This window comes from Populus alba, chromosome 4 (assembly GCF_005239225.2).
Source record: "Populus alba chromosome 4, ASM523922v2, whole genome shotgun sequence".
Classification (NCBI taxonomy): domain Eukaryota; kingdom Viridiplantae; phylum Streptophyta; class Magnoliopsida; order Malpighiales; family Salicaceae; genus Populus; species Populus alba.
The window spans coordinates 17,904,215-17,929,858 of NC_133287.1; the positions used below are offsets into that span (position 1 = coordinate 17,904,215).

The 25,644-nt window shown below is 32.9% G+C and overlaps 3 protein-coding genes across 3 annotated transcripts; all 3 read right to left on the reverse strand.

Moving 5' to 3' along the window:
- Positions 1-2,631: 2,631 nt before the first annotated feature.
- On the reverse strand, positions 2,632-3,169 carry LOC118040538 (auxin-induced protein 15A-like). Its single transcript, XM_035047507.2, has one exon. The coding sequence runs from the start codon at positions 3,104-3,106 to the stop codon at positions 2,813-2,815; it is 294 nt and encodes a 97-aa protein (XP_034903398.1). The 5' UTR covers positions 3,107-3,169; the 3' UTR covers positions 2,632-2,812.
- A 15,852-nt stretch (positions 3,170-19,021) lies between these two features.
- On the reverse strand, positions 19,022-20,103 carry LOC118040536 (auxin-induced protein 15A-like). Its single transcript, XM_035047505.2, has one exon. It carries the CDS (start codon positions 19,894-19,896, stop codon positions 19,603-19,605), a length of 294 nt encoding a protein of 97 aa, XP_034903396.1. The 5' UTR covers positions 19,897-20,103; the 3' UTR covers positions 19,022-19,602.
- A 2,166-nt stretch (positions 20,104-22,269) lies between these two features.
- LOC118040537 (auxin-induced protein 15A-like) lies at positions 22,270-22,990 on the reverse strand. The gene has a single exon (XM_035047506.2). The coding sequence runs from the start codon at positions 22,927-22,929 to the stop codon at positions 22,651-22,653; it is 279 nt and encodes a 92-aa protein (XP_034903397.1). The 5' UTR covers positions 22,930-22,990; the 3' UTR covers positions 22,270-22,650.
- Between the last annotated feature and the right edge of the window lie 2,654 nt (positions 22,991-25,644).

The following is a 25,644-nucleotide window of genomic DNA, read 5'->3' on the forward strand; positions in this document are numbered from 1 at the left end:
AGCTTCAGCCCTAAACTTTGTAGGCATTTTCTTGGTTTTGAGAATGCTTCATACCATCTTTAGGATCTTCATACCATTTTCTCCACGCCATTTTTTTATGGGGATCTAAGCACTATTAGGAGTCTCTTTATACCATGACCTTCACAAAACTCATTGAAATCATTAGAAAAATATTCACCCTATATCCGTCCTAAGTGATTTTGTAAACTAACTACTTTCTTTTTCAACTAATACCTTACACTTTTTAAAACAACTAAACACATTAAACTTTTATTTTATGAAGTATACCCAAGTTTTTCTACTATAATCTTCCATAAAAAGTACAAAATATAGATTTTTACCAAACAAACATGGTTTGATAGGACCACAAACATCTGCATGTATCTCTTGAAGATGTTTACTTACTCTAGATGTAGACTACTTTTCAAAGCTTTTGTGGAATTGCTTACTCACTAAACATCCTTCACATAACTAACTTAAATTTATAATGGATGGTAGTCCCTTTAACATCTTCTTTTGTGCCATCATCTTCAAGCTATCAAAGTTTACATGCCCAAGTCTCATATACCAAAGCTAAGTCTCATCTTTCACACATTCATTTAAGCATTTACACACATTTGTCTCTATGTTTAGCAAAAACATTATGTGCTTTGTCATGGTTATCTCTGCAATCATAGCTTCATAAGTATCAAGTAATGTCAAGGTATGATATCTCATCTTAATCTCATAATCCTTCTTCAATAATTGTTCCAAAATCAATATATTGCTTTTTACAATAGGAATATAATAGACATCACCAATAAATTGATGAATTTTATAAGAATCGTACATTTTTCTTTGATGGAAATCTTTGAATAATCTGCGAATGTCACTTTACCTTTAATTAATTCATCAAGCTCTATAAGCTTATCTTTATCTCCATGCATGTGATTACTGACACCATTGTCTAGATACCACATGTTCCCTTTAGCTTGCATTCATTTATCGTAGACTAGTAATAGAGTGGCTTATTCCTCCTTTTCTATAATAAGATTGATATTCTCCTCAACCCTTCTGGTTAGATTCCAACAATCCCTGGCATAATGACCTATCTTTTGACAATTATAGTATTTAACCTTTGTTTTGCCGAACCTGGATTTCAGATTGCCACTATTAGTGTAACTGTTCGACCAATTTGCTTCATGTGGTCAATCGGTTGACCTATTGAGGATGCCACGACCTTCTCTTCCTCCTCTTCCTCTACCTTGTCCACATCCTCTACCCTTTTAAGTATATCCAAAGCATCTTGCATTGAAAAAAGTGATTGAGATCCATATCTTATTGAATTTCATTGACTCTTTTCTCATGGGCTTGTAATTTTCCCATGAGACCTTAAATTGTAAGAAAATCCATATTTTGTGACTCCTCTATTGCAACTACAACATAATGGAACTTCTTTTACAATGAACATGGGATCTTCTTTACCACACATTTTCTTACATCTTCTTCCCATATCTCTTTTTTTGATAATATATGGCCACACTCTAGCCAAGTAATGTGAAATATTCTCCTATTCCAGCATATGTAACTTTTCAAAATCACCTCGTAACTTTTTATCAACGTAACTTTCTTACATTGTCAATTCTTTGGTTTGATCCTTGCAAAACTTCTCATACTTGCTTGGTGATGGTTGTGTTGGCCATTCTCTCAAAAGTTGCATCATCCAGACATTTGTGGATAATTATAAGTGCTTTTTGATCCTTTCTTAGTGCCTTTTGCACAACCTTTCTTTGGCCTGAAGTCAATATTGCTCCATCTATAGGCTCCTCAAAGCCTTTTTCAATTATCTCTCATATATCTTGGGAACGCAGCCAAGCTTTTACTCTAATACATAAAGTTTCATAGTTATCCTTTGTCAATGTAAGACACTGAAATGGGAAGTTTGGATTGAATGTCAAATAATCAAACCTAAGCTCTAATATCACTTGTTGAAAGAATGATAGGTGTGGTAGAAGATCAAAAAACAGTAATGGAAAGTAAAAAACTCGAGAACATGAAGAAGATTAAGAGAAAAGTATATTTTTATTAAGTGTTTCTCTCTGAGCTCTCTTAGCAATTCTCTTTCTTTGTACTACTTAATAATATTGAATTATAAGTTTTTTTTATAAGCATAAAATCCTAGACAATCAAGGAATTAAACTAATATAAGAAAATTCTAATCTGAATAGAAATTGTATTATGTCGACTGAACTGGTTGCCTGCTTTAACTTATTCCTTCTAATTGCTTTGTCTCAACCGGTAGACCTATTCCTAACCAGTCGACAGGTCAACTAATTTCTAGAAATCGGATTAATTTTAACAAATTCATCTATTATTGGCACTGTGAGATCTAAAGTAAAATTGACTAATTTCTGCTATTAGTAGCAGAATCACGTTTGATTATTTGGTCAACTTACAAGACAATCTCTACAACATCCAGCATATAGGGCAGGAAAGGAGTATTGTCAAAAAATATAAAACCCAATTCTGAAGATCATTTTTAGGAGGAATATAATTCAAACAAAATGGAAATAATACATATAAAAAAAGTAAAATAATTAATGCAATGGAAATAGACAGAGAACAATAGAGTATGAGGACAAAATTCATTGATTAGAGCTTTGCTCTTTTCAAAATTCAATTACAGTTCGACAAAGCGGTAATAACATCCAGTTCTGTGTTATACCATGAAACAAGTTCATTTCTCAGCAGAAGAAAAGATATAAAGAAAAAGGTTTGTACATGGAACTCATTACGAAACTGTGTAAGAGTTGTTGTATGCCATTATCAACTTTCATGGCTGATTTAAGGAACAAATGACATCATGGAAAAGGTCTTCTTTGCAAGGAATGGTGAGACCGCCCATGGGATGATGATATTCGAATTCTTCTTCAGATTGACTAAGCAAATCCTGAAATATTGGTTCGTTCAAGTATGATATTGGAATTATAAATCGCTTCTTTTGGAATTCTCCAACATAGACTGCAAGGCAACCGTTTGGAACATTTGAAGCTGCTTTGCCTGCCGCAGATGAAGAAAGCTGAAGAAATTGCTTGGCACGTAGAATAGAAGACAAATGGAAACCCATTTTTTGGTACAAAAGGGAAGCAAAGGTCTTGAAAGACTTATTGAAAAAAAGGAATTTTTTATTCTCAATAATGTGAAGACTTGTGTTTCTTGTGTACCTAAATGTGGGTGTATTTATAGATACAATGGTATATTGCTAGAGATTCCATAGCTAATGCAAGTAGCCAGTAGTGAAAAGGCCCTTGCATGAGGTCTAGTCAAGAAATTAGCTCATGAGCCATCACATGGTTTTGTCTTCAAACTAATTATCAAGAATTCAGGTCTCACTCACCGCTAGTCATTTCTTGGAAACATGATGACCCCACTAATTCTACGAAATACATAGGCCTACATCAATTTGAAGTTAATTAAAGAGGAAAACACTAGTTATCCAAATCACAAAATAAGCAGACATTATCTAGTTTTTCAGTGAATGAGGACAAGCTTTAGTCATCTAGCATTCATTCTTAAAATGTTGAGACAGAATGTCAGGGCAAGTTCACGTAACGTTCAGAAAAGGATTTCATCAAATTCAAATATTTGAAGCTAGGGCCTCAAAATAGTTTCTTGGAGAAAAAATTAACTAGCAGAGTCAAATGAAATGGAATTGTGCTGATATCCTCAATTTAAAGTCCATATGCCAGATGTCTCTACATTAAGTAGCACAGAACCTGAAACTGGTAGCTGATATCCTCAATCCAAAGGTAACGAGAAAAAATATTGGTATCGTAACTTTCGGTGGAATTGGAAACACAGAGAGTTTCACTCCCAGCATATGTCGTGTACTGATTTTCACAACTTTCTAGACAGGCCACCATGAAGTTCACATGGTCAAGCCCCACGTACTGCCAATACCCACCACTGGCCATATTGATATATTGTTGTCGGCCAATGCTTTTTTTATTCAAGAAAGGATCAGGAACAATATTGTTGAAAGTAAACCAGATTTCATTTTTTTTAAATAAAGAAATTGGTCTAATGGTTGAGAATTAGTCGACCTGCTGGAAAAAGTTAAATTGATCGATGGTTTACAAATAATCAACTGGTTTATTCATCATAATACAATTCATATTCAGTTTAGGATTTTCTTATATTTGTTTAATTCCTTAATTATATATGACTTTATGCCTATAAAAAGGCTTGTAATTCAATATTACTAAGAAGCACAAAAGAGAGAGAATAGCTAAGAGAGTTTAGAGATAAATACTTAATAAAAGTATATCTTCCTCTCAATCTTATTCTTTTTCTTGAGTTTTTAATTTTCTATTACTATTTTTGATCTTCTACCACACCTATCATTCTTCTAATAAGTGATATCAGAGCTTATGTTTGATTATTTAACATGGTCAATCCAAACTTCTCACCTTCATGTCCTAGGTTGACAAAGAACAATTATGAAACTTTGTGTATTTGAGTAAAACTTTGACTTTGTTCCCAAGATGTATGGAAATAGTTGAAAAGGCTTTGAAGAGCTTATAGATGGAGCAACATTGACTTCAGCCCAAAGGGAGGCCGCGTAAAAGGCATGAATGAAGAATCAACAAGCACTAACAATGATCCACTAATTTCTAGATGATGTCACTTTTGAGATAGTGCCCAATGTAACCACCGCCAAGCAAGCATGAGAAATTTTGCAAGAATCAAAACAAAGAGATGACAATATGAGAAAGGTATATCTATAAAAGCTACATGGAGATTTTGAAAAGTTACATATGCTTGAATCAAAGAATATTTCAGAATATTTTGTAAGAGTATTGGTCATATACAATCAAATAAAGAGATACGAGAAGAATATGGAAGAGACATGTTGCAAAAAAAGTTTCATTATATGGTGGTCATGATAGAGGAGTCATAAAATATGAATATTCTTTCAATCCAAGGTCTCATGGGAAAATTATAAGCCCATGAGGAAAAAGTCGATGAGATTCAAAAGGAGGTGCACAAGCATTTTTTTTCAAAGTAAGATGGTTTTGGATACTCTCAAGGAGGTAAATGACATGGACAAAATAGAAAAAGAGGAGTAAGAGGTAGATTTGGAAGAGGAGATTGTGGCATCCTCAACAGTCAATCCGTCAACCGCAGAAACAAATTGGTCAATTAGTTACACTGACAGTGGCAATCCAAAATCCAGGTTTGACAAATCAAAAGTTTAAAGTTATAATTGTCAAAAGGTAGGTCACTATGCTAGGGATTGCTGATGTCCAACCAAAAAGGTTGAAAAGAATGAAAATCTAGTGATACAAGAGGAGAAAGAAACCACCCTATTACTAATGCATGATAAAAAAAATGCAAGATAAAAAGAACATGTGGTATCTAAATAATGGAGCCAACAACCACTTGTGTGGAGACATATAAGTTCATGGAGTTTGATAAAGAAATTAGAGGTAATGTCACCTTTACAGATAATTTAAAAACTACCATCAAAGGAAAATGTGTGATTTTGAATAAATTGAAATATGGAAATCATCAATTTATTAGTGATATTTGTTATATATATCAATGGTAAAAAGCAACATAGTGAGCTTAGGACAATTATTGAAGGAGTATGAGATTAAAATGAAAGATCGTACTTTGACATTACTTGACGCTAAAAGAACTATAATTGTGAAGGTATCCATGACAAAGAATTGAATTTTCTTGCTAAAAATAGAGATAAATATGCTTAAATACATATGTAAAGGATGAGACTTGCTTTGGTATATGAGACTGGGGCATGTAAATTTTGATAGCTTGAAAATAACGGTACAAAAGGAGATGTTAAAGGGTTTACCATCCATTATACATCCAAATAGTTGTGTAAAGGATGTTTAGTGGGTAAGCAATTTCACAAGAGTTTTCTAAAGGAGTTTACATCAAAAGCAAATCAACCCCTACAAGAAATATATGTCAGTGTTTGTGGTTCTATCAAACCATGTTTGTTTGGTAAAAATTTGTATTTTTTATTTTTTATTGATGATTATAATAGAAAAACTTATGTATACTTTTAAAAGAAAAGTCTGATGTGTTTAGTTGTTTTAAAAAGTTTAAGGCATTAGTTGAAAAAGAAAGTGGTTATTCAATAAAATCACTTAAAACGGATAGAGGGTGAATTTTTTTCTAATAATTTTAATAAGTTTTATGAAGATCATATTATAAAGAGACTTTTAACAGTGCCTAGATCCCTACAAGAAAATGGCAAGGTGGAGAAAGAGAAAAAAAGCATCTTCAACATAGCAAGAAGAATGCTCAAAACTAAAAAGATGCCTAAAGAGTTTTGGGGTGAAGTTGTAGATTATGTTATCTATTTGTCAAATAGGTATCCTACTAAAGGCTTTAATGGCATTACTACACAAGAAGCATGGAGTGGAAAAAAGCCAAATCTTTCTCACTTGAAAGTTTTTGGGAGCATTGGCTATATGCATGTAGATAATCAAGTAAGGACAAAGCTAGATGATAAGAGCAAAACAATGATTTTTATGGGATATGATCAAAAGTCTAAAGGATACAAGTTGTACAACCCTAATAAAAAAACTAGTGAATGGTAGAGATATTGAGTTCAATGAAGATGGAGCATGAGATTGGAAGGTAGATAACAGTGAGAAATATGATGTCCTACCATTTCTTGATGAAGAAGATGAGAGATGAATATCATTAACAACCTATAGTTATACCTCAGCAAACACCAATGAGCTCAACTTCTCATTTTTCTTCTTCTAATAGAAGTTTAAATCGTAACACTCCACCAAGTTCACCAAGAAAGATGAGGAGCCTTGATGACTTATATAAGGTAACTAATCCTATTGATAATGATGTGACACTATAGTGTCACCTTGCTACATGTGATTTTATAGTGTTTAAAGAAGCAATAAAGAATGCAAAATGAATAATTAATATGGATGAGGAAATTGTACCATTTGAGAATAATGACATAGAGATTAGTTCCTAGACCAAATGGAAAGAAGCCAATAGGTGTCAAGTGGATCTTTAAAGAAAATAAAAATACAAAAGGAGAGGTTGAGAGATATAAGGCAAGGTTAGTGATAAAAGACTATAGTCAAAAGCTTGGGATTGACTATAATAAGATTTTTTCTCTCGTTGCTAGATTGGAGACCTTTCAATTAATAATTATCATTATTGCCCAATATAGATGGAGAATCTATCAAATGAATGTCAAATCCGCCTTTCTTAACAATGGTTTTCTTGAAGAGAAGTTCTACATTGAGCAATCTATGAGATATGAAGTGAAGGGGGGACATGAAGACAAGGTATTAAAGTTGAACAAAGCCTTGGATGGATTGAAGCAAGCCCCAAGGGCTTGGTATAGTCATTTTAATGACTTTTTTCTTAAAGAATGGACTTGCTAAATGCCTCATAAATGTCATTTATGTAAAGATCAAAGAGAGTGGTGATACTCTTATTATATGTTTACATATGGATAACTTAATCTTTACAGGAAATAATCCAAAGATGTTTAGAGACTTTAAGACAACAATGATCAAAGAGTTTGAGATGACGAATATTGGTCTCATGTCCTAATACTTCACACTTCAAAGCATTAAAGTGAATTCTTTGATATATCAAAGGAATTATTGATTTTGACTTGTTCTATGGTTATTCTAATAACCTTGAACTTGTGGGTTATAGGGATAATGATTGGGGTGGAGATATGGATGATAGAAAGAACACTACAAGTTTTGTTTTCTACATAAGAGACACATCATTCATATAGAGTTCAAAGAAGCAATTCATAGTCACTTTGTCATTATGTAAAACTGAATATATAGCAATTACATCATGTATTGCTAAAAGAGAATATCACAAGAGATTATTGAAGGAATTATGAATGCCACAAGAGAAGTCTACTAAAATTTATGTGGACACCTCATCAGTCATTGCATTAGAAAAGAATCTAGTATTTCATAGTATAAGTAAGCATATTGACACAAGATTTTATTACTTATAAGAAAGCATTGCAAACAAGTTGAAGTTAAGTATGTAAAGGCACAAAACCAAGATGCGAATATATTCACAAGGCCACTAAAAAATGATTTTTTAAATCAAGATGAGAGATGTTGTTGAGAGACTCCTAATAGTGCCTAGATTCCCATAAAAAAATGTGTGATTGAGAGAAAAAACAGAAGCATCCTTAACATGGAAAAAAAAAACATTCTCAAAACCGAGAAAATGCCTAAAAAGTTTTGGGTTGAAGCTTTAGATTGTGCTATCTAGTTGTCAAATAGGTTTCCAACTAAAGGTTTGAATTGCAAGACTCCACAAGAGGTATGGAATGGAAGAAAGCCAAGTGCTACTCACTTGAAAGTATTTGGAAGCATTGGTTATATGCATGTAGATAATTAAGTAAAGATGAAGCTAGATCACACCCAAAAGATACAAGCTTTACAATTCTAATGAAGAAAAGACAGTGATTAGTAAAGATGTTGAATTTAATAAAGAAGGAACATTGGATTGGAAGGTAGATGATGGATGAGAAATATGAATTTCTACCAGTTCTTAATGAATAGAAGAAGATATATGAAGATCATCTAGAACCTATAGTTACACCTCTATAATCACCAATTAACTCAAATTCACATTTATCTTCTTCTTCTAATGAGAGTTCTAGTAGCAGCAGCCTATTTAGTCCACCAAGAAAGATAAGAATCCTTGATGACTTGTATGAGGTACATAATCCTATTAATGATGATTTAACATTATATTGTCAACTTGCTACATGTGATCCTATAGTGTTTGAAGAAGCTATAAAGGATAAAATGAAGATTATTATGGATGAGGAGATTGCATCAATTAAGAAGAATGACACATGAAAGTTGGTTCCTAGACCAAGAGGAGAAAAGCCAATAGATGTTAACTAGATCTATAAAGAAAACAAGAATGTCAAAGAAGAGGTGAAGAGATACAAGGCAAGGTTGGTGGTAAAAAGCTATAATCAAAAGCTTGGGATTGACTATGATAAGGTTTTTGCTCTCGTTACTAGATTGGAGACCATTCGAGAAGTTTGCAAAGGATGTTCTTAAGAAGTTTAAGATGGAGGATTGTGCATACGTAAATACTTAGGTAGAGTATAGAGTAAAGATGTTAGAGAATGATGAAAGAAATAAGATAAACTTTACAACATTCAAGAGCTTTGTTAGGAGTTTGAGATATTTATCATGCACTCATCCAGATATTCTTTTTGGAGTAGAACTTATTAGTAGATTTCTAGAGACACTAATTATGACATTTCAAAGCATTGTAGGGAATTCTTCGGTATATCAAAGGTATTGTTGATTTTTGCTTGTTCTATGATTATTCTAGTAGCTTTGAACTTGTGAGTTATAGTGATAGTAATTGGACTGGAAATATTGATAAGTGAAAGAGCACTACAAGTTTTATTCTCTATATGGAAGACACAACATTCACATGGAGTTCATAGAAGTAATATATAATCACTTTGTCAACATGTGAAGTTGAACATGTAGCTGCTACATTATTTGTTTGTCATTGCATATGGCTAAGGAGATTATTGAATAAATTAGGAATGCCATATGAGAAGCATACTGAAATTAATATGGACAACTCATTAGTCATTGCATTAGCAAAGAACCATTATTTAATGATAGAAGAAAGCATGTTAACACAAGATTTCATTACTTATGAGATTGCATTGCAAATACGGAAGATGAAGTCAAGTATGAGAAGACACGAATATTTTCACAAAGCCACTTAAATATGACATTTTTATCAAGATGAGAGACATGTAATGAGTTATGAAGAAATCAAGTTTAAGGGAGGATGTTGAAAATAAAAAAAAATTTGGTTATGAAAAGTAGGGCAACCGTTCTACTGGTTCATAACCGGTCAACCAACTAGAATAAGCTGAATCGATCGATCAGTTCAGTCAAGATAATATAATTCATGTTTAAATTAGAATTTTATTGTATTAGTTTAATTCCTTGATTGTTTAGGACCTTTACCTATAAAAAAGCTTGTAATTCAATATTATGAATGTTGTAACCAAATTTTGACCCACTTATTGTTAAATTAATTTTAAGGAGGGTAAATCTTGAAAATTAAAAGACCAGGGGTTCGAATGCAAGGATTTAGAAACTTCAAGGACTAGATTGGAAATGACCATTCTCAGCCCAAAACAGCACCGTTTCAATCAGGTGCTGTCCGTCATCTTCGTCTCACCGAACGTCCGCCTGCAAAGAAGGAAACAAAAGCGTGAAACACCAGTATCCTAACCCATTCAAAATACAGAAAAGCAATAATTATCTTCATGATAATTACAACCCGACGAGATAAAGATTGCACTTTGAATTCGAGTCCTAGCAGGAACCGTCTCCCTCAGTCGTGCTTATCAAGAGGAGAGACGTGAGGCTGAGGGGGAGGAAAATTGATCCCTATAAATACCCAACAATTAACAACGCCAAGGAAGAGGAAAAACCCAGAATTTACCCAGAAAAACAGAGATAAGAACAGGAAACCGAGCAAAAAAAAAAACCCAAAAACAGAGCAATTAACAAAAAAAAAAAAACAGAGAAAACAAAACACAAAAAAAAAAGAGACAGAGAAGAACAGTATCACCAGCCAGATTTCATCCCTTCTAGAAATCAGTTTTCATCCGAACTGTTTTCACCCCTACAGAAACCCAATTGATCACCGAACCGTAGATCATTGACATAAAGCAGTCGAGCCACACCGTCGCCTCAACCTGCCTCAGCATCGCCAGAAACAGAAAGCAGTCGACTCAAAGGAACCAGACCAGCGTTGCAATCTTTTTCAATCTCCAAAAACAGGTTCGCTTCCTTTTTCATTTTTTCTCTGCTCTTCGTGTTCAAATAATTGTTTGAACAGTGCGAAGGTAATTTAATTACCTTCGCACTGTTGATGCACGCGTGATCTGTTTCACGCGTGCATCTTGTGTAGCCGGGTCACTGGCTTGGGCCAGTGACCCGGGCCGGGCTGGCTGGGTTCAGCCCAGCCCGGCCACAAATATATATACTTGCTGGGTTGGATTTAGCCCAGCCCAGCCCAAAAAAAAAAAAAACAAGTAAAAAAATATAAAATATTAAAAATATATAATAAAAATTGTGTATGTAAAAAATATATACATAAATGATTTTTTTTATTCATTGAAAAAAAACACACAAAATAAAATAGGATAAATTTATTTAGTATATTCACCGACGCCAGAGTCGGGAATAAAACAATACTAGGGTAAATTTATTTTATTTTATTTTGTTTCGCATGCATAAAAAATAATTTGATAAAGAAATGAATTGATTTTTATTTGTTTATTCACATAAGATAAAATAGGATAAATTTATTTAGTATATTCACCGACGCCAGAGTCGGGAATAAAAAAATACTAGGATAAAGTTATTTTATTTTGTTTCGCATGCATAAAAAATAATTTGATAAAAAATAAATTGATTTCTACTTGTTTATTCACTGACGCCAGAGTCAGGAATATAATAAAATGATGATATGAGTTTATTTATTTTGATACCTACGTAATATTTACCAACGCCAGAGTTGGAAATATACGTAGTTGAATATTCACTGGCGCCAGAGTCAGGAATATCGTACACAAGAAATCATAGTATAAACCAATAAAGATGTTAGCAATTAATAACAAAGACCAGCAATGCAGCCTACCTTAGGTAGGACGTTTAAGGGGTGATAATATCTTCCCTTTTACGTAACCAGTCTCGGATCATAGAATCTCTGTTGACCAGTTAGGGTTCCTAGTGACCATAATACTAGGTGGCGACTCCTTAAACAAAGACCTTTTCCCCTAAAAGAACACGATGCCTGTAATCGGTTCTTTTTCCATAATTCAAGAATTAATTTTTAAGGCGGCCGCGATGTCGGGTGCGACAATGAAGAAGCATAAAAGAGAGAGAATATCTAAGAAAACTTAAAGAAAAATACTTAATAAAAATATGTTTTCCTCTCAATCTTTTTATTATTATTTTTGAGATTCTACTGTACACATCCTTTTTCCAACAAGGATCCAGTACCACTGATGAAAAATGATTTTCAGTTCTATTTTTTCCCCGCTGCATTAATATAGCCTTGAGCTAGACTAATTATATTGAGATGTTACCGTTACAGACCTGCAGATACATGCCTAGGTAAGTAACAGACATCATAGTTGATATGGGCACTTAATAGAGTTTAGATAAAGTTCAGTATCATCTCTCTTTTCATAAGGCAACAAGGGATAATTGATGGTGTGTTTGCACTGCATATCCATAAATTTTAAATAATTGCTTCATAAATGCTTAGGATATTATTGATTAATTCAATTTCCCCTCTTTATTTACATGGCACGGTTTGTATTTTGTCTTAGTCATATATTTAAAAATATTTGATTAATCAACATATATTATAGTTTTAACATCCCACTAAAAATCTCTTTTAAAATATTAGTTAAAAAAGTTAAATTTCATAGCTTTTTCTAAAACTATTTATTTTTAAAACCGCAATATAAAATAAAAACTACTATGGTTTCAAACACAAACCGAAGCTAAAATGAAGCTTGAATGAAATGCTTAATAAAAATTCACGTAGATAAGGAAACAAGAAATAAGAAAAGATCTATCTATATCAATTGACAAATCAGTTGAAGCACTTTCTTCACCTTTCTTATCCAAAGCATCAACTTTCCAGGCTAGAGATGTCTTGTCCTGCCTTTAGTCTCCATCACCACTAGGCCTCTTGACACAGGCCACATAGTAGATTTTTCAAGTCTATTTTTTTTATATATAAAAAAAAAGAGTTTAATTTTATTATTATAGTTTCCTGTTTCTACTCGTACTTACTTTATTGGGTGTATGTGAATAAGTATTTATGTAGATATTCATTTTGAACGTATCATTAATGATTGAAATAAAGAATTTAATTTTTTTATAAGATTGAGTTTTTTTTTTTTTGTCGAGTCTCTTTTATTGGTGATTTTTTTTGTCGAAAAAATATGGCTTACGTACGACAAGTGTCGTGAGTTCACCTGAAGCGGTATTCGCCTTAAAAGAACATTTATCACCGGTTACCTACCATGTGTAATGTGGATAATGCTTAATCAGTTTAGGGGTCCCATGTCTTGAAAACTTTGAACAGTAGTCGGTAGATCCTACAATGTAAGCAGGTGATGAGATATGATTACAGAATTATAACAGAAACTGTTACTTCAGTGATTAACATCAAACCGGTTCTGTAAGACTATGTACAGATGGGTAACAGAGATATTTAGAGTTATCATACCCCTGAAATGTCAATTTCCCTATTTTGTCGTAACTGGTAGGCACAAGAACAACGGTCTGATATTGACATTGTGAGAACAAAAATAAAATTTGCTAAGTTCTCATATAATTTTTTTTTAAATTCAATTAGAGTTGTCCGTAACATTGGATATCATAATTAATTTCATAATAAAATCAATTATCTTAATAAAATCTTTAATACAATTCAATAAATATTAAGCACTAACTAGAAGTTAGTTGTAAAAGAAGTAAAAAAAAAAACCTTCTAACTTATAAAAGAGGAATCTTCCTTTATTTCTCTTTCCAATCATAACATTTTATATTTTAATTTTTTTTTTTTTGCCATTAAATCATGAATCTTATCTTTTAATCATTAGATATTTATACAAAAAATTTATTAACTTTTATTTAGGTTAATTAATTTGTAAAAGAAAGATATTTTCAAATATTCACTAAACAACTAATATTTCAAATAATGGTTGTATAGAAAATCATATTTTAAAATGTGTTTGCTATTTTAAATAGCAATTATGTACAAAAACAATATTTTAAAATGTAATTATATTCAAATTGTATTATTTTCCAAGTATTTTTTAGTATGTGTTATTGCCAAAACTTTTAGCATACTATGCTATATTTTTCAAAAATCAACAAATCCTTGAAGGGTGATCACAAACATATCTAGTATGATGCATGAGAAATAATAACTTTCAGGCACTTTTTCCCTTTGTACGAAATATAGCCGTATAGGATCTACAGGATATTAAGCCGTTATCGACATATATAGACCTGCAGGTACATTCCAAGTACTTAAAATAGTATGAAGGTAAACTGGTAAATCACTAAAAGTTTTTAAGATAGAGTTCGGCAGAATCTCTTTTCATGAAAAAAAAAAAAAAAAAAACAATTGGTGCGTGAGGCTGACATGAATTTTGAGCAGTAATGCTTAGCAGAAGATGATTAAGCTTATCAGATTTATTTGTAATTGAGTACCCTAAAGTACACTAAACTGAAACGCATGTAACATGTCAATTCTGCAATGAAAAAGATCTATTTCAAATGCCATATCTATACAAATTAACACCTAGTGCACCATCTTTCGTGACTAATATGCTTATCGTACTTTTGGTTTCCATCACCACTTGCCTGAAGGAGTAAAGGACAATCGTACTAGGGACCCTTACGGTAATGAAATTATTAAAGTCATCGGTTGGGACAGCGAATTTTGAGTTGTATAAGATGTTACAGGACCTGCTTTAACCTGGAGGTCGCTCTTACAACTAGCTAGCACGTGCCAAGATTGAAAAAGAGATAGCCCAATTATGTAATGATCCAGGCTTCGATGCTTCTGGATATTAATTTTACTTCTTTTTTTTTATGCAATTAACCACAGTAGTCTAAACTTGAATTTGCGCCTTTTCGCTGAGGTAAAGTCCAGACTGACTTAGTTAATGCTTCCAATGATAAAGGATTTTACTATTTTCAAAACGTAATATGTATGTTTTGATCAGGGCTTTCCAGTATGTTGATAGATATTATGAACAAATTCAGCAAAGATCAGGATAACTAACGTAGAAGGGGGGAAAACAAGCTAGAAGGATGTATTTTATATATTGACGGAATAACTCCTTTTAAATAGAGTTTTAATTTAGCAAAAAATCAACAAAATCTGCTAATTACAAGGCAAAATCAACAAAGCAGATTTACTTCACCCTCTTTCTACACTTCTCTTAAAAAATACAACTTAATCTTGTATTGCTTAGTCTTTCCATAGAAGACATGGTTATTTGCAATTGAAATTGCAATCTGGTTGTCTATATAAATTTGTATAGGCTCAAGTTGATTCATATGTAAATCTACAAGTTTTTTCTTATCCAAATTATTTGATTCAAAGTAACAATGGCCCTTACATATTTAGCTTCTGTTATGCTCTGACCAACCACATCTTTATTTCCTTAATACCATGAAAATGCTCTTGATCCAAATCTAAAACAATAACTTATTGTACTTCTCATATTATTAATACTACCTACCTAGTCAGTATCAAAATAACCATGAGCATAAAATTCTGAAGATGAGAATATCTTATACCATAATTCATTGTGTCTTTGATTTGAAGATGTATTTCACTAGTATAATGCATGAATCGTGAGAGTAAGCTTATTGTAAAAGTAATATCTACTCTTATTTGTTGTAAGATACATTAAACATCTAATTAGCCTCATGTAATAACCTTCATCAACTTTGTCTATTCCATTATCCTTATTGAATTTCTCCTTCTGATTCATTCATAAGAGTGCTTTTACTTTTATAGTTTTTCATGTGAAACTTTCTAAGTATTTCTTTTGCGTACCTCTTTTTTCATATGAAAATTCTATCATGATTTTTCTTCACTTTCATTTCTAAAAAGTATGGCATCAAACAAAGGTTTGTCATCTCAGATACTTTGAGCATTTCAACTTTAAGCTCTTTTGTTAGCTTCTCATCGCTTCTTATTACAAGCAAATTATCAACATAAATAAATCCTATAATCAAATTAGCACCGATTCCCCTTGCATATAATATGGCTTCACTTGGACTTTTAACAAAACCAAGTATGTGAAGATGTTCATCAATGTTGTTTTACCATGCCTTGAGAGCTTGTTTAAGACCATATAATATCTTCTTTAACAAATAAACCTTCTCTTATTTCCTTTTGACTTAAAAACCATTAGGTTATTCTATAAAAATCTCCCCCTATAGATAACCATTCAAAAAATTAGATTTTACATCCAACTGGTAAATTTTTCATCTCTTATATGCTAACAAGGCAAGTAGCATTATGATTGTATCAAGTCATACTACAAGTACAAAAATCTTTAAAAAATCTACTACAAACACTTGAGCATAACCCTTTACGACTAATCTAATCTTGTATTTGTTTATAGAACCATCTACATTAAGTTTGGTTTTCTAGACCCATTTAACTCCAATGGCCTTTTTATGTTGAGGTTTGTTCATCAACACCCACATATCATTCTTTTCAATCATTTAAGCTCCTCGTTTATTTCTTCAATCCACTTGTCATTCTCCATTGCCTCCTCAAACTCTATAGGTTCACAAACAACAATGTTACTTCTTTCAAAAATATCAAATAATAACCTTGTACCTCTAACTAGCTTATCATATATGTTGTCATTAGCATTTTGCCAAAGAGATGATTTTTGCTTCTCTTCTAGTTCCTCTCATTTACATTGTTTATCCTCCATAAAATTAACATCCCTACTTACTAAAGTTTTCCCATTTTGTGGTTGAAAAATTCAATAAGTTTTGGATGGGCTGATGTATCCAATAAATACTTCAGTTTTTGCATTCCTATCCATCTTGTATTTTTTAACCTAAGGAACATAAGTGCAACAAAGGCATCCAAAGGTATTAGAATGTTATAGGTTTGGTTCGTATCCAAATCAGGCTTTAAATGGAGTTCTTTTCTGCAAAGCTTTGGTTGGTAACCTATTCATCGGATAAACTAATGTGTTTGCAACCTCAGCTTATAGTTTCTTTGGTAGCTCCTTTTCATGTAGCATACATCTAGTCATCTTCATGGTGATCCCATTTTTTCTCTCACTTTGTTGTGGTGTATATGGTATTGTAAGTTGGTACTTAATGCTAGCTTTATCACAGAACTACTGAAAGCTTTCATTAGTGTATTCCTTCCCCTTATTAGATCTTATAATTTACATTTTGCAGCCTTTTTTATTTTCCATTTATGTTTTTTGCTTCTAGAATACCTTAGCAACTTCATATTTGAATTTAAGAAAATAAATCCAACATAATCTAGTATAATTATCAATAAAGGCTATACAATATCTATTACCATTTAGTGAAGTTGTTCTATAAGGACCTCTAATATTTGTGTGCACCAGTTGAAGTTCGTGGGATGCTTCCCATATAGTATGAGGAAAAGGTTTTCTAGATTGCTTTTCATATTGACAATCCATACAATCTACTATCATGTTGTGCATCCATGGAACACCTCTCATTAGGTTGTGTCTCTACATGTATAATAGTCCAGCATGATGAAAATACTCGAGCCTTCTATGAGACAATTCTTCATTGCCTATATTGATAGGAAAAAACTATTTTCTCTTACTCTATTAGGTTTAAAGCAAATGAAAACCGAAATTCTCTCTATGTGTCCTATCTAACCATATTTTTTGCATTTGACATTTGATCTCCACCAACACTTTCTTTATAGGTGATTTTTTTTTTCAGTATGGACATGGTGGATATGATTCCTCATTGTTTCTATCATTTTCAGTTTTTGTTTTTCTTTTTCTGATTTATTCTCTTGTGTTTACCTTTTCCTGAGTTTTGTGCCTTTGCTTGAAAAGCACCCTGCACAAATTCCTTTTGTCTCATCAATATTATTTGCTCATGTTCTTGTAATTCATTCACCAATTCTCATAAGGATATACTAGATAAATCTTTTGACTATTCTAATGATTAAATCTTAGAATCATATTCATTTGGTAGATTTTTACCAAGCAATCTCACCTTGTTTATTATACTCGGCAACTTATCAATGTAGTCTTTGATGTTTTCTGTCTCCTTCATCTTTTGCATTTCAAATTCTCTCAACAGATTGAGTACCTGTATATTTTTTGTTCTTTCATTTTTTTGGTATTTCTTTTTTAGATAGTCCCAAATGCCCTTTGCAGACTTCAGGTTCATGACTCTTGTAAATATTGTACTCGACATGGCAATATATAAGCAGGCTTCAACTTTAGACTTTCTTGTATTCTTTTCCTTGTGAACCTTCAATTGAGACGTTGTATGATTTGCAAGCATTTTAGGAATTACATAATCTTTCTTTACCGCTACTTTTAGATTTAACAAGTTTACCGACATTACTTTTTATATTGGTGTTTACCAATGGATACAATAATGGAAAATTTTGTTGGTAAATGTCATCACAATATACTGCCGTAAAAATTTCATCAATATTTATGTTAGTAGTTGTTAATTTTCTGATAATAAACCTCCTAAAGATCTAATGCTTCAAGATCGATGGATTGTCATCCTAATAGCTCAGGTTTCATAGTTATCACCATAAAAAATTGGTGGTGAACCATGTGAGTTGGTTGTTTCGGTTTTCATTGCTCGGTTTTTATGTTTTTGTATCTGTGATTTGGTTTGTGTTTATTGGTACTCTCAACTCACAAATCCCTCAAAGTTAAATGCTCTGATACCAATTTGTTTATAAGGATTATGAACAAATTGAGTAAAGAGGGATAACTAACATAGAAGAAAAGAAACTAGCTAGGATAAAACATCTTATTCCTAAAGACTTGGTCTTTATTGATACGTAGAAATCTTCTAGGTGACCTCCTCCTTAGCAACACTTCGGATCATGTACATCTTTTTTAGGCATTCTTTCAACACGGCATCATCAACCAAAAATATGAGATAAGCAAACTGTAGCGAACATTACAACCTGTTATGTACTAGCGAGCAGATTCCACTATTCCAGCCTTTCATAATCATTAATGGCGTCAACTTACAAGACAAGACCCCTGAAGTTCACATGACGCTCTCTACCTGTACCTGTCCCCATGACAACCAAACTTTTCAAGCTAGTGATAAGCAGTGCTGACGCAGAAATCAAAACTTAATAACGTACAATTATTGTCTAGTGTATGGTTCTTAATTCATTTTTTGGAGGAGCAACGACCTGTATGGTGCAGATTTAGCTTCTGAAGTGTCCTCATATGACAACTCTTGCCCAAATATAATTTTGAAATGGAAGTAGGCGAAAACAAATCGATACCGAAAGACATCACCAGGTCAGTTATCTTCAATGAATGCATATATTTTTTACTGTACACGGTCACAGCAGGCTAACTGTGTAATGCGGTGAATGGATTCAAAAGAAGAGAGATCTAGATTATTTTGTGGTGGAGAAACACAATTTAAGCAAGGACAAATAATATCATATTTGACAGAGGATCATGCACAATCGAATTGAAGTTGGTAATTTATAATAGAACAGAAAATGAATAAAAAAAAAATCATTGATTAATGCTTGTCAATTCCCTTTCCAAATTGGAAAACGGGTTTGACAAAACTGCAATAGCACAGTTTTCAAAAACTGTGAAACATATTCATTTCCCCGAGGAAGAAAAAAGGTATGCACAGTAGTCTGTACATGATGCTCATAAATGTCTAATTCAACAGTGTTCTCACACGATAAAAAAAAGGCGTTAAATTTGATCTTTGCCATCGACTGCTTTCACGACTGACTTAAGCAAGAAATGACAGCAAGGAAAATGTCTTCTCTGCAAGGAATTGTTAGACCACCCATAGGATGAACATATCCGAATTCTTCTTCAGCTTGACTTAGCAACTCTTGAAAATTAGGCTGGTTCAAGTATGATATTGGAATGACAAATCTCTTCTTTTGGATTTCTCCAACATAAACTGCTAGGCAGCCCTTTGGGACATTAGAAGCTCCTTGGCTTGCTGTGGATGGAGAAAGCTGAAGGACTTGCTTAGCACGCACAATTGCTGACAAACGGAAACCCATTATTTGATATGAATGAACAAGAAAACAAATCCTCAAAAGACTAGTTGAGCAAGAGAGTTATCAGAAATGTGAAGACTTGTGTTGCTTGTCAACCTAAATATACATGCATTTATAGATGCAAGGATACTACATTGCTAGAGATTCCCGATGCAATAAGCCAGTTGTGATGAGCCCTTCTTGAAGTCTAGTCAAGAGATTAATTAGCTGATGACGAGACCATCACATGGTTTTGTCTTCAATCTAATAATCAAGAATACAGGTCTAACCGATCTCAAGTACGCGTTTCTGCGGAACATTATGCCCCACTGCTTCTAAGTACCACGGAGGTTCACTTAAATTTGAAGTTATTTCTGAGGATAACACTAATTATATAATACACTTATTTAAGGGTATACTACGTGTAGTTTTCTAGCATTTATTCTATAATGTTAATAGTCTGTCGTATCTTCTATGAATTCTTCTATTCAGTTTGGCTTATGTTTCGTCAAACTCAAAGGTTTCGAGGCCTTAATATCTTTTTGAATGACTAAATAGAATCAAATTAAATTGAATTAATCTGCTGCCCTCAATTTAAAGTCAACAAAAGCATGCCAGATCTCGCTGCATTAAGTAGCATAGGACCAGAGAGAAGTAGCTAGCTAAGAGCCATGCCACTCATGGCCTTGAGAAAGAATCTCATGTTTCATTACAGAAGTAAGCACACAAAATATTTTATTATCAATGAGATTGCATTACAAACAAGTAAGTATATTGACACAAAAAATTTTATTATCAATGAGATTATATTATAAACAAAAAAGTTGAAGTCAAGCCACTCAAACATTATATTTTTGCCAAGATGAGAGACATGCTATGAGTTATAAAAAATTTAAATTTAAGAGAGGATGTTAAAAATAAATTAGATTTCAGTTTTTTCTGAAAAACAAAGAAACAGGTTTATCAATTGAGGGTCAGACGACCAATTGAATTAAAAATGATCAAATAATTAAGTCGACATAATACTTTTACTATTTATATTAGGAATTTTTTAAAAAATAATTTAATTTTTTATTTATCTAAAATTTAATGTCAATAAACAGACTTGTAATCAGAAGTATAATTCAATATCTATAAAGGAATACAGAAGAAAAAACAGTCAATAAAATTACCTTCCTCTGGAATGTTATTCTTGTTCTTAGTTTTGTATCTTTATTTTGCTATCCATAAACTCATACCACACTAATTTTCTTTAAACATAAACTTGCTGGACCAGCGGTGACGAAGATCACATGTTCGTGCCCCACCACCAGTCTCCATCATCAGGCACCTAGTGTATTATTGTACGGAGAAGCCTTTTACTTTACGGTGGGGTCTGAACAGTATCTGGTATGATAGATGAATATCATTTTCAGGAGATCCCCCTTTGCAATTAGAACTGCTACTGGCAAAGACCTGGTGCGTGCCTTTTAATAACTTGCAGTCAGCCAAGAGGAGCTACTTTTATGAAGATAAAGTTCTGCAGGATGTCTACTTTTATGAAGAAACAACTAGCATAATTACCCGCTAGTTATTGCGGGTAAACTTATAAAATATGTTTTAATATTTTATTAAAAGTTGAAAATCTAAATGAATTAAATCAAAATCAATAGATGTTACTTTTAATTTTTTTTTTAATTTAAAATATATTTGTAATGTTTAATATCATATTTGTGTTTGTTATTAAGTTTAAGTATATTTTATTAATATATTTGATATTGACAAAAAAAAAAATAAGCATGCAATTAATTATTTATATTATGTAAAAATTTAATTAGAAGAGTTAATGATTGAAAGAAGGCATGGAATTGATATAGAAATGGTGTTCAACCAATTCATGTGTATATTCAAGTTAAATGCTTGATGGAGTTTAATAATTTTGATTCGATGTATACTTAGAATTCTTTTTAGCTGAGGTAATTTTTCCATTGTTATTTATGATGCTTTTTGTAATGAGAGTTTTTATTTTCGAATATAATTTGTATGATTTACCAAGAATTACAAGAACCATCATTGAAGGTGTCATAAGAGAGATTCCAGCCTTTCACCATTAAAGTGTGTCAACATAATTACAAGACAACACCCGCTGAAGTTCACTACTTGTGTCCCCATTACAGCAAACCTTTTCAAGCTCACTAGTAAGCAGTGTTGGATAAAATAACACGACTTCAAAGGATAAATACCACCTGCAATGTCTAATGCAGATAATTTTAAATCTTTTTTCAGGGACCCATGACTTGAAAACTTTACTGGATATATACTGCTGCAAATTTTAGCTGCAGAAATGTCCACATTTGACAACTCTGACCAAAACGTAATTCTGACCTTTTTGATACAGACGAGAACTGAGAAATTGATATGGAAAGACATCAACAGCTCATTTGTTCATGAATGAATTCTTTTTTAATGTTGCATTCAAGCTGATCGTGAAATGGAGGAGCTAATTCGGCAAAATCTTTTCGGCTAGTATGAACACAGCTTCGTGTAAAATACTTCTGTTGTAAGCTGCCATCATAAATACAGGATTCGTGCCAAAGAACAAAGAGAAACTGAGATGTTAAGATTGGTAGAATTGGCTTCAAATTAAAAACACATAAATATGAAGATTACATGATGTTAAGTGTTAAAAACAAAGAACGAAGTATATTGCTTTCTATCCTTAGTCCAAAATTGCTGCAGAGGCTACTTCAGTGACGTAGGAGTTCTGAGCTATGCTATATTAGGCATCCGTCATAAGAACTACATGCTTAAAATGAGATCTGTGAAGACTTCTTCACTGCATGGAATTGTGAGACCACCCATAGAATGATCAAATCCAAACTCTTCTTCAGCTTGACTTAACAAGTTCTGGAATGAGGGATGCTTCAAATATGAAATCGGAACGGTAAATCGCTTTTTCTGAGTTTCTCCAACATAAACTGCTAAGTGGCCTTTAGGCACGTTAGAAGTATCCTCTGACAAGAGAATTCGCTTCAGAATTTGTTTAGCATTGACAATTCCAGGCAAGCGGAAACCCATTTTGAAATTCTTTTGAAGGTATTGAATTAAGCTGAATGATGTTTAAGACTTACAAAGCAGAGAAGAGGTTGCACTGGATTGCAATCTTTGGTAGAAGGTATATATAGGGCCACAACTCTGTTGCAACAGGGCCCTTTATGGCCAGATGCCCCAAGGAATCACATGGTTTTGCTTCCCAATTAGCAATAGAATTTTGATAGATTTCATTTCTTTTCTTTTCCTTACAATTCATTTTGGCCTACCACTAAACAAACTTAGAAAGCACTATATCATGGCCTGCTTGTTAAGACACATGCCCAGCAGTCCATTTGAAAGAAATATTGACCGCTAAATCAATGGTACAATGAATCAAATTTGGCATTTTCTTTTTGAAAACAACACATCACCATGCAACATGTTAGTGGAAGCTTGTTCTTGACCAATTTAACATAGTGGCCATCGTCACCTTATCTGTAATGGCACTAACAAACACAAGAAATGAACAAGCTTTTATATATATATATATATATATATATATATATATGGTAATGTTTTCGCCACTATAAGAGATGCATGTTCGATGATTGTATGGAAATAGGGCCTGGATTTGAAGAAATGATAAGTTGAATGGAAGCACCCAACAAACCGAGCAAATGAGCTCAACTATAGACCATAACTGAATTAGAAAGGTTTAAATAATTGAACATTCTCTTTCTAGATAAAACATAGCACTGGTTGAGCGAATACATTCAATATAGCTACGAGTTACAATGAAAATGTTATTTCTTGTTGAGTGCCAAATAGTGCCAAAGTCACTGGAACCAAATTTTATTTGGTGGGCTGTCTGAAACAAAACTACAAATAAATGACTAGTGAAAATATGATAAAGGTATGAAAAAATGAGGAATCTACAGCTGTGATATGTCCTGGGGATAAAGTTGCCTGGTTTGTGCTCCTGAAATGCATCTACTTGCAAGACAGGAAGCACAGTCAAACTCACATGAAGCAAGCTGTACACTTTGTCGGCATCACTTTTAAACCTCTTTTAAGATACCTAAATGCTTCAACAGGATATGCTGTACAGTAGTGAGAGTTGTTTGACTACATTCAGGGTACCTATGTTTCGCTAAAATGATCAACTGATGCTAACCAAATCATTCACATATGTCTGAAGATTATATTCAAATATTGAACCCCGTGATTGAATAGTTTTTTTCTCCGAAAGGATATTGAAAACTTGGTAATCATGTAAAAAGAAAGGAAATGGTGGATTTTATCTGCCAACAAGTATAGGACTCAAGAATTAACTTCCTCTGCTTTTTTATAATTGATCGTAAGAGATTGGTTTATTCTTGGGTTATAAAGATTAAGACAGAGCACAGGACAATAAATTGGGAAAGGATGATTAATTTTCTATTATAAAATTGCAACAGAAGGATAAAAGATTTGCTTCTGATAGAGTGGAATGATTGCCTCCGTTCACGTTTTCCGTTGCATTATTCTCGTATTCGCATCTATATTAAGATCACTAAGTGCTGAGATTTTTGTACAATCTCTCAGCTGTAAAAACATGCAAGGACTCTCGATGACTTTGTTTCTTAATTAGTATAATAATGAAGGAGAAAATAATGTTACTGAAAAAATTCTCTTCAATATTCAAGTACTGTTTAAATGGAGGTATATTACAACATAATCTCCCTATACAAAACTGTTTTCTGGATTAATGGTGTTAGAAAGTCAATAGCCTTTAACTAGTCAAACCATTATGTCATTTCTCATGAAGACCACAAGTTGCAGGTGAGATCAACTAAGGATTCTTCGCTGCACGGGATAGTGAAGCCAAATTGTTCTTCAGCCTGATTCAGCAAATTCTGAAATGAAGGATGCTTCAAGTACGAGAACGGAACAACAAATCTTTTCTTTTGAGTTTCTCCAACATAAACGGCAAAGTGCCCTTCAGGCACCGTAGCATTCTGTGGCGAAAAAAGAACGCGTCAGACAATCCGCTTAGCATTAATAATTCTAGGAAAAGGAAAGCCCATGATTTTTATGTTATATGTATTGTATAGCAAGAGATGAATATTTTTATGGAATATGGGTATATATAAGAGTAAGAAAAAGTTTCCAAATCTCTTGATCCTAGTTCTCTTTAATGGATCAAATGATAAAATTTACAAGTAGGGGGGGTCTGCTAAAGACGAACTTCTTGAGCAATCACAATATGGTTTTGTTTACCAACTATGGATAAGATTTTGATAAATTTTGTATCGTTTCGGTTAAAAATCAGCATGGCCTACTTGCAAACTCAACAGACAACAGTGGACAGGCAGAATTATTGAATAAGATTGACCATCCGATTCAGAGACTAGTTAGATAGGAGAAAATAGGTGCTAGAGACTTGTATGTATGCAAATTGCTTCTATTCTAATAGGAAGCCTTATGTTTGAACACTGCTTGTTTGTTGAATCTTTGATCAAGCAAACAATAGGCAGCAGAAATATGTGTCCGAAAACAACATGACACAAGACAAAGAGGATAATAGCTAATAGGAAGATGTGTCGTTGACATGGACGTCTGAAGTTGGGCTTGTAATTGAAGAAGTGATAGGTAGAGTGTCAAAGGAACCCGCCTCGTGCATGTATGATAGTTTTCTATTATGCTAATGTCAAGAACTTCACCAAATGAAAGAGAAGGACCAAATTATAGGATACATCTCCTTGATCACATGCAATTTGA

Bases quoted from the DNA above. Each gene is read 5' to 3' on its own strand.
- LOC118040538 (XM_035047507.2), bottom strand. From the start codon at position 3,106: ATGGGTTTCCATTTGTCTTCTATTCTACGTGCCAAGCAATTTCTTCAG.
- LOC118040536 (XM_035047505.2), bottom strand. From the start codon at position 19,896: ATGGGTTTCCGTTTGTCAGCAATTGTGCGTGCTAAGCAAGTCCTTCAG.
- LOC118040537 (XM_035047506.2), bottom strand. From the start codon at position 22,929: ATGGGTTTCCGCTTGCCTGGAATTGTCAATGCTAAACAAATTCTGAAG.